A 9,584-nucleotide genomic window follows, 5' to 3' on the forward strand; every position below is an offset into this window, starting at 1 on the left:
TCATCCCTGAGGATTCTTTAATGTACCTGGAAGAGGACTAAATGGTCGAGGCTTTCAGCTGCGAATTGCTGAGGGCGGTAGTGGAGATCGGGGCTCCCGCAGTTCGAATTGCCTTCGTGTTTGCCACGAGAGAAAATTCAAGTGTCTTCACTGGAGTCAACTGTAAAAATGTCATTAATTAATGTGAGACTAATTTTATAACAGTAACATTAAAATAGCCGCGTAGTGCCTTTCTATTGTCTGATTGAATCGTTGCTTTGCAAAAAAATGCTTAAGAAATTTCACTAAATTTTAATATTCTTATTCAGTGATACGATCATTTTTGGCGGGTCAAAACGAGCCATAAAGAAGAACGAATCTTCATTAGTGCTATTGACCAAAAACGGTACGACAAGTTAAGAAAAAAACAAAGAAAGGAGTAAATGCTACTAAGCATTCTGTTGCATCTGTTATGTTACCGGCGCATTTGTCAATGTCATCAGAAATTTAGAGTTGCATTATCTTAACGATCTTTGGGCGCTATTCTGAGCATGTCTAGCAAGACTGCGAGGACAGAATGAGAGAGGTTCGCAAGTGGCCTTGAGTTTGCCGAATTTTTCTCTTGTATTGATTTTTGCCGAAAACTACAACGAAACTAATTAAAGCATCTCTGCCGAAAGGCATGAGCCAGAACCACATAATAGGGTTGGTTATTTTTTTAATCAAAAAAACAAACAAAAAAAAATATCGACTTTTTAATGATTTTTTTATTTTTATTTTTTTTTATTTTTCAGCTTTTTTGTATTTTTGAAATGTTATTTTTATGTTGCAATTAGCCTACTAACAATGACAGCATATGGATGGCTAAAAAGGGCAGTTATTGCCTTAATGAATGGCCAAGGTGGTGTTTACCACTTTGGGACTTTTGGGTAAACAGTTATTGATAAGTCTATTCATTAGCTTTGTAAAGTTTGTATAGAGCAAGGTAACGAGCTAAATATTGACCATTTAACTGGCTTCAATATACAACAAGACTTCAGGAATGCGGATCTTCTAAGTATTGAAGAGTCACATAACAGATATAGGTAGCTGATAGCACAGTGCACAGCACTATCAGTAGATCTACTAGTTTTATGTCCTATAAATCTACCAGACTCTACCCTCTAAACACTCCGACTAGTACCTAATGACTGAGTGGCTGACTGCGCTGTTCTCATTTGATTCAGACCAATTAGCCAATAATAAACATTAACTGAACGACAACCAAACAAACCTCAAACGACTTGAAACGAAACTTATGTTATGAGAAAAGCTAACACTGTTTGATATAAACATGTATATAATTCAAACATTTTATTTCCATACACTGCATTTAATTATTTTTTGTATAATTTTATAATTGTAATTGTTTTCTTTCTAGTTATAAATTCACATATGTTAACCAATAATACGTTTATGGGCGTTCGCGCCACATGCGAAATTAAAAAAAAAACGAATTTCCGCGAACTTCAATGATTCCGGATTCACCAGTTTGAACGCGGATAAGGTGAAAAAAAGCTACATTGCTGCAAGAGGTTTGTGCTACAAGTTTGTCTTCAGAGTGATTAACGAAATGGCAAGAATACAGTTATTTGAATAAAAAAATACTTAACAGCGCAGACGGCCCAACAAAGGTGGGTCAAAGATAGTTTAAAATATTAAAATCATTCCTCGTTTCACCCACCGTAAGCATATAATGTGTGACGACAGAGATAATCGATGTCTAATCCAGACCTGAAACCTTAATAGCAGTGTACTATTTTTGAAGAATCTGCACATTATTTATAGAACGAGTTGTGAGCATCAATTTAATTATTGAACAAAATATTAGATACCGAAACGTATGCCACAAAAATGTAATAAACTGACTTTTACTTTTACATTGTACAAAGAACAAGAAAATACATTGTATTCACCTGTGAGTTATTCCTCTACCTATGATTCCGTATCACAACTTATATAAGAGCCTTCAGCCGAACGCCTTCAGCCAGATCCAGAGATGACAATGACAGTTTAGGAGACGCAAACATTGATCAAAACACAGCCTTGAAGCCGTGAATGATCCCGGAATACTAACTACTCGTATATTATTGTCTCATACAAAACTTTTATTTTATCGTACGAACTGATTCAAATGAAAATATATTGGAACAACCAATTAAAACTTATATCGTTGTAAGATGAATCAAAATGATATATAGTGGGTGCAGCTGCGCTCTAAACAAGAGCACGCCGCTCGGGCCGAGTGACAAACTGATAACTGAGCTAGGAAGTGAAGACCTTTTAAAGTCATGCAGCCGTGCAAGTCAATTATGTAACATAAGAGACATACTTATTAATGTGATAGACCGTTATGAGATTCATTTGGTTCCAATGAAGGTACATTAATTTGCACTAATAACAATAAGTCACAACTACGCACATTGGCTACCTGTTGTAACAACATAAATTTTCAATACAATTCTATAACGACACATGTAAAAAAATTACATAAAATTATAAAACAACTATGAATTATTATATGAAACAATTCTATAACAACACATGTCAAAATTACATGAAATTATAAAACAACTTTGAATTATTATATGAAATTATTAAACAACATGAAATTACCAAACTACTCTAAAAGTCTACAACATGCTACACCTACACACCTATATTATAAAAAGTAATAAGTGTCGCGAAACGCATAGTTTTAGCCGGGGTGTCTTCTATACAGGATTGCATTAAGGTAAATGATGCAAAATGGCAGAAAATTTTGCAATACATAAAATATATTGTAATACTATAAATATGTATTGCAATGTAATATAAAAAATATGACAATAACGTAAACAAAATGATATATTTTTATTTTGGTATTGCGACGGTAATTTGACCAAGAAGTAATTATCTTAATTCCTTTTAATTCAGTAATAATTATGAACATCCATGTTGTGTTTTCCGACACCGGCTCGGCGCTTGCCAGTATATATTATTGCGGCTTTAGTACTCTATGTGGTGAAAACAAAAACTAATAACAAACCAAAATCATGACTTCCGTGTGCAGGAACACGTACAGTGCATGAGGCCTGCAGTTAAGTCAAAAACAAAGCCCTTGAATGGGAGAGCTGGGGGCAAAGTCTGAGTTTTGCAGAGCTTAAAAATAAGAGTTGCGGTGTGATGCTACGGCGGGACCAGAGAGACGTGATGTGATGAGGGACTATGTGATAATACGAGGGAATGCCGTAATGTGACGAGGAAATGCCTTGACGGGAGCAGAGACCACGTGATGTGATGAGGGACTATGTGATAATACGAGGGAATGCCTTGACCCTTTCATGGTATACATTGACACTGCAATTGCAGGAATGACGTGAGGTAAAAAGGAATATGACGTTGTTATGATCGCCTTACCTTGTTAGAATTACTGCTTTATTTTCGTGTATTTTATTATGAATTTTTATTGGCTACTTTAATTTGTATTTTCTCAGAAATTTATTATTTCTCGCTCAGTCGTGCTTTAGTGAACGGAGCAAATGTTTCTTACTGTCAGGTAGGACTTTCGATAAGCCAGTAGTCCAACGCAAGCTGTCAGTTGCATAAGTTGTCGGAGGTTGAGGCCGACGATACGGGTGCATGCTGCAGAAATCATGCAACATCCGTATTGGTTACGGTCTTCCGAAAGAACTACCAAAGACAATACGATCACCAAAGGCTTTTGTGTCGTGGCCGAAACGCGAAGGTTGCGGCAGCGTTTGCGCCGCGACATCGTGACGAGCGAATGCCGTGAAATTACGATGGTGCACATGCAGTGATGCGACAAGGAACCTCCTTGTGAGAGTTCTTGCGACGGGTGGAATCTTAGTTCAAGAAGCATGTTTCAATCGAAACGTAATGTTAATTTGTAATGGTTCATTCTAATAATTTTATTCTTCTGTGTTTTATAATTTGTTAACAAGGCAACAAATTATAAAGTGTTATTTATTAATCGTTATCTTACGTTTATGGTGCAATGAAACCAATATTCAAAACAAAGCAATGGAAACATTGTATAGAATTCAGTACTACCCAAAACACGTTATTCAAATTGACAAGCCATGTTGTATTTCGTCATCATGTTATTGGCACTTCCTGCGTCATTTAACGGTGAAATTAAGTCGAAATTCGAAGATGAACTCGGTGATTCCATATTACAGGAAGAGGAAATAATACGTTTGTTAAATTAAACAGAAACTGTTACACGGATACCACAAGATTCCTTAGCACATCCATTGGTGCTCTGAGCGAATCAGTAATGATCATAATTTGGCCTTCGGGTCAGTATAGGTTCGGAATACTAAATATTACTCACAAATATAATGCGCGTCCGCAAAATATTAACAGAGTTGACCTTGACAGAACAACATCAGGAGTATTTCGCTTCATCTTCTAGCGCTCTATTCTATATATNTGCCAAGAGGTTCTTTTAGCCTCATTCCCAAGTTAACCGAACCGACGTGCAAGTCCCTGATGCCAAGAGGTTCTTTTAGCCTCATTTCCAAGTTAACAGAACCGACGTACAAGTCCCTGATGCCAAGAGGTTCTTTTAGCCTCATTTCCAAGTTAACAGAACCGACGTACAAGCCCTGACTCACTTTCCCCCACATAGGTTGACCGGAGGACTTCTCTATCGCGTGTGCCTCTTATTTTGCATGTTATAATTTTGGAATAAAATTATTGGGAGTTGATCCTCGAGACAGTTTCCCGATGGTGCTGCCTATATCTCCTCTACTGCCGGAAAATTCTTTAACTTTTCGCAACAAAGTACCAAAGAACAACTTAGATTTATATTTCAATTCAACGCTTTATTGACGGTCATATTATTATATTATTTTCTTTTTATTTCTGATTAAGGCATGGTGTTTTTAAGTAATATGTTAATTCTATCATTTCTGCTTTCAGTTTCACTCCAGGAATTAATGCCGTTTTCATTTCCTTATTCTCATTCAAACAACAAATATTTTAAACACTTTCACTTGTTGGTAACATTCTATCACTAATGCTGCAATGTTCAGCAAACAACAAACTCTCACTCGAGAGCAAACTCGAGCCGTTTTAGTGGCGAGATTGAATAGGTATATAATCGCTATCTGAAACGAACTATTTTATGGTACGCGGTGAATGAAATAAGATGAAATACAACTAAAAATACTAGATAATGTTGCAAGACAATAAATGAGTCCAGGAAAAAAATAGCCTACAGCGACACACGCGACAGTGAACTTTCGGTCTACCAAGGTGATGGGGCAGGGGTCGGGTAGGGAATCCCCTTACGCGAGGTTTTTTGCAATTGTCACTGGCTTTGCGCCACCTCTAAAAATTTATTTGTTACGAAAATTCTTTGAAAGGCATTATGGTGTCCACATAAGAAGTAAAAGTCGAATATGAAATCTCCACAAAGGTTATTTTCCGGTCCACATCACTGGCTACGTTCGCGTGCCCCGTATTTTTCTCGAGAAGAGTATCATGCACCATAATGGTGCATAATACGCTTGTGTTTAGTGTTGCTTGTGTGTGTGTTTAGTGTTGCTGAACAATATGATGGTCATTAACATGGTACCCACCTTGCCATGAGGAGGACAGGAAAAGGCATACATGATGCGGTCGCCCCAGGTTGGGGAGGGGGGCAAGGGGTTGTGTTTTTTCATGACTGGCCTGCAGCAGCGCCACAACTCACGACACGATTCAAGGTTGCCTTGTTTACCATCGGATGTGTCGTTAATGCCAACATCTGCAAATGTGACGTGTATTAAACAATGACTAACATTCAAAAACTCCGTTTGACCTTTTGGACATCAGTTATTCCTGAAAATTCACACTTATATTCATCATCTCGATTCAGCAGCAAATTTAATTTTTAGGCAAATATTAATGACTTACATTCTTCAAAATGGTTCAAAGAACGACGAGACATGACTCTCACTTTTCAAATGTTTTAAATTAACACATAAACTAAGTTTTTTTCCACCAGTGAGAGTTACCCTTCTGTCTCACGATAGATACACTTTTCTGTCACGATAGGGGAAACGATAGAAGGAGTAAAACCTGGAGAACACTCACTCTTGCCGGCAAAGTCGCGACTCCCGGCGTCGCTGTCATGATTCGGAAATTTAAGCTCGCGCAGACGAGCTGAAGGACGCTTCTTTTCGTCGATCTCACGCCCTGCACAGAAAACGGCATGAACCTTAGCTTGCCTGAATTACAGCGGTTTTTCTGCGCTCCGTCTGGCATTACCTTGGCATTTATTTTTTACGCCCCGTTTCTCTATTTATTTATTTATTTATATCGAATGAAACAGCTAACAATAGGCTGTACATCAACTAAGGCGAGTGTCCCAAACATATTACTTGTACTTCATAAACGATTTACCGGCATCTTAATATCTATTAAATCTCACTGAACACCAGCAAATTCAAATTGAAACAACGGTAGAGTGTTTGCACTGTATCGCACCCAAATGTACACAAGCAGGAGTTTGGCGTAAGCAATGAAATAACATAGGATAATTATGCAAAAAACGAAATCAACGACGTGACTCAATACTTTCACCAATTTTGCCCAACATTAGTAATCAAATATATATTTTACGATTTATTTACGAAGACCGCAACTTCAAAACTGCTAAATGGTTGCAATCACAAATGATCTGTATGTGCAGACCCAAAAATGACACCTCACGGATCATCAAATTTGGCAATTTCTTCGTTGAAAATCACACAGTTCAGTTCATGGGAGGAACTGAAAAACTATACCGCATGCAATGCCCACATTTTCCAGGCTGCCCTCGGCATAAGTGCCAGCCTCGAGGCAGGTATCATGCGCCCGATGCTGAAGGCGTCGATGACTGAGTTCTTGGCTGTAGAGCTTCCTGGAGGACTAAGAATCATTACGCTTAACTGCTTTAGCGGTCGTAGCTTGGGATTTTGCTTACAACGTTAGAGTGACTTGTAGTTTTGCTTACAACGTAAGAGTGACTTGTGGTTTTGCTCACAACGTTAAAGTGACTCCTGTTTATAGTATCACTACAAGGACCGCACGTTGTTTGTTTAGAGTTATTGTTGGGTATGGAAGGGTGAAACGGGGAGGGGGATTTTTTCATAAAATTACCAGATTTAGAGGTTATGGGGTCATACTTAATGAGTGATCGAATTCAGCAAACAAAATTTGTTAGTAAAAAATACGACATTGAAGTAAAAGTGAGGGCGATATGTCTCGAAAATTACCAGAACATTTAGTCGAATTTGGAGATGCGCAGTTTTCCTCGGACGACTTGATCTCAGCGGGAGAAATCTCGTCGATGTCTGCGGCTTCGTTATCGTAGGCCGCACTTGGACTGGGAACCGCTAGGGTTATGGTATGGACGGTCATCCCTGAGGATTCTTTAATGTACCTAGAAGAGGACTAAATGGTCCTGGAAGAGGACTAAATGGTCGAGGCTTTCAGCTGCGAATTGCTGAGGGCGGTAGTGGAGATCGGTGCTCCCGCAGTTCGAATTGCCTTCGTGTTTGTCACGAGAGAAAATTCAAGTGTCTTCACTGGAGTCAACTGTAAAAATGTCATTAATTAGTGTGAGACTAATTTTATAACAGTAACATTAAAATAGCCGCGTAGTGCCTTTCTATTGTCTGATTGAATCGTTGCTTTGCAAAAAAATGCTTAAGAAATTTCACTAAATTTTAATATTCTTATTCAGTGATACGATCATTTTTGGCGGGTCAAAACGAGCCATAAAGAAGAACGAATCTTCATTAGTGCTATTGACCAAAAACGGTACGACAAGTTAAGAAAAAAACAAAGAAAGGAGTAAATGCTACTATATAAGCATTCTGTTGCATCTGTTATGTTACCGCCTACCGGCGCATCTGTCGATGCCATCAGAAATTTAAAGTGGCATTATCTTAACGATCTTTGGACGCTATTCTGAGCATGTCTAGCAAGACTGCGAGGACAGAATGAGAGAGGTTCGCAAGTGGCCTTGAGTTTGCCGAATTTTTCTCTTGTATTGATTTTTGCCGAAAACTACAACGAAACTAATTAAAGCATCTCTGCCAAAAGGCATGAGCCAGAACCACATAATAGGGTTGGTTATTTTTTTAATCAAAAAAANATACAGTCATTTGAATAAAAACATACTTTACAACGTAGACGGCCCAACAAAGGTGGGTCAGAGATAGTTTAAAATATTAAAATCATTCCTCGTTTCACCCACCGTAAGCATATAATGTGTGACGACAAAGATAATCGATGTCCAATCCAGACCTGAAACTTTAAAAGCAATGTACTATTTTCGAAGAATCTGCAAAGAATTTATAACATGATTTGTGAGTATCAATTTTAATTACTGAACAAACACTCGATACCAGAGCATATGCCACAAAAAAGTAATAGACTAGCATTTGATTTCACATTGTTGAAAGAACAAGAAAATACATTGTATTCACCTGAGAGTTAATCCTCTACCTATGATTCCGTATCACAACTTATAAAAGAGCCTTCAGCCGAACGCCTTCAGCCAAATCCAGAGATGACAATGGCAGTTTAGGAGACGCAAACATTGATCAAAACATAGCCTTGAAGCCATGAATGATCCCGGAATACTAACTACTCGTATATTATTGTCTCATACAAATGTGCTGTATATACAAATTGAATTCATTTTCACGAGCCTGTATTCTAAAAAAAGACCAAAAATTACTAATATTTGTGCTCGAAAAATAATTTAAGATGCATTCACCGGTGACGCAAAGTTTATACTTCGGGTAAAAGTTAATAAGTCCTACGAACGGTAGCTCTGATGCACAATTAAATTCAGGCCTTAAAATTTAAGCACGGCAAAACAATTGAGGATGCGTTGGACATGCTACCTCAGTTTCGGACACATCCAGAGCGAACTAAAAAACACGCAGGAGTCCTGAGTTGAAAGCTAAGGCATGGCAATGCTGAAGATTGAGACGAAACAGCGCCTTGAATTGTCAACTGAGAAAGATGTAACTCAAAATTGTTAATGGCTGCAGAGTCTGGCCATTTAAATATATAAGGCCTCTGCATGAGCGTATGCGATAAAGAACGTTAAATCCATGCCGAATCACAATGTTTTCATGATGGGTGAAATCATCAACTGATAATAATTTCTTATAATAAAATGTAGCCAGAGAGCTCCAGCCGCGATCGGCATCGACTTCCACTGATGAGATATCTGTAAGGTACTTCCGAACACGTTATAGTGTGATGCGAGCAGAAAAGTTCATGCGATTATTGCATAACAATATCCGATTTCGAGTAAGTCAGAAAAAACGAGATTGTCACGAGCCTTTTAGCAACATTTCTTACTATGCTCAAAAGTTATTTCATGAAACATTTAATGAAGTATGTATCTTATTAAAGCATTTCTCTATTTTACCCTTTTATTTTATCGTACGAACTGATTCAAATGAAAATATCTTGGAACAACCAATTAAAACTTATATCGTTGTAAGATGAATCAAAATGATATAGTGGGTGCAGCTGCGCTCTAAACAAGAGCACGCCGCTCGGGCCGAGTG

General features: G+C 37.9%; 1 protein-coding gene across 1 annotated transcript in view; it reads right to left on the minus strand.

Moving 5' to 3' along the window:
* Positions 1-8,574, minus strand: part of LOC108669669 (sodium/hydrogen exchanger 9B2) — a 15,584-nt gene extending 7,010 nt beyond the window's left edge. The window contains exons 1-5 of the mRNA XM_018157066.2: positions 8,484-8,574; positions 8,252-8,338; positions 7,266-7,587; positions 6,103-6,204; positions 5,607-5,773 (exon numbers count right to left, since the gene is read on the minus strand). Coding sequence (XP_018012555.1) covers positions 5,607-5,773; positions 6,103-6,204; positions 7,266-7,410 — 414 coding nt within the window. The 5' untranslated portion in view covers positions 7,411-7,587; positions 8,252-8,338; positions 8,484-8,574. The remainder of the gene's footprint in view (positions 1-5,606; positions 5,774-6,102; positions 6,205-7,265; positions 7,588-8,251; positions 8,339-8,483) is intronic.
* Positions 8,575-9,584: the final 1,010 nt, after the last annotated feature.

The sequence above is a fragment of the Hyalella azteca genome, unplaced genomic scaffold, assembly GCF_000764305.2.
Source record: "Hyalella azteca isolate HAZT.00-mixed unplaced genomic scaffold, Hazt_2.0.2 contig16837, whole genome shotgun sequence".
Classification (NCBI taxonomy): Eukaryota; Metazoa; Arthropoda; class Malacostraca; order Amphipoda; family Hyalellidae; genus Hyalella; species Hyalella azteca.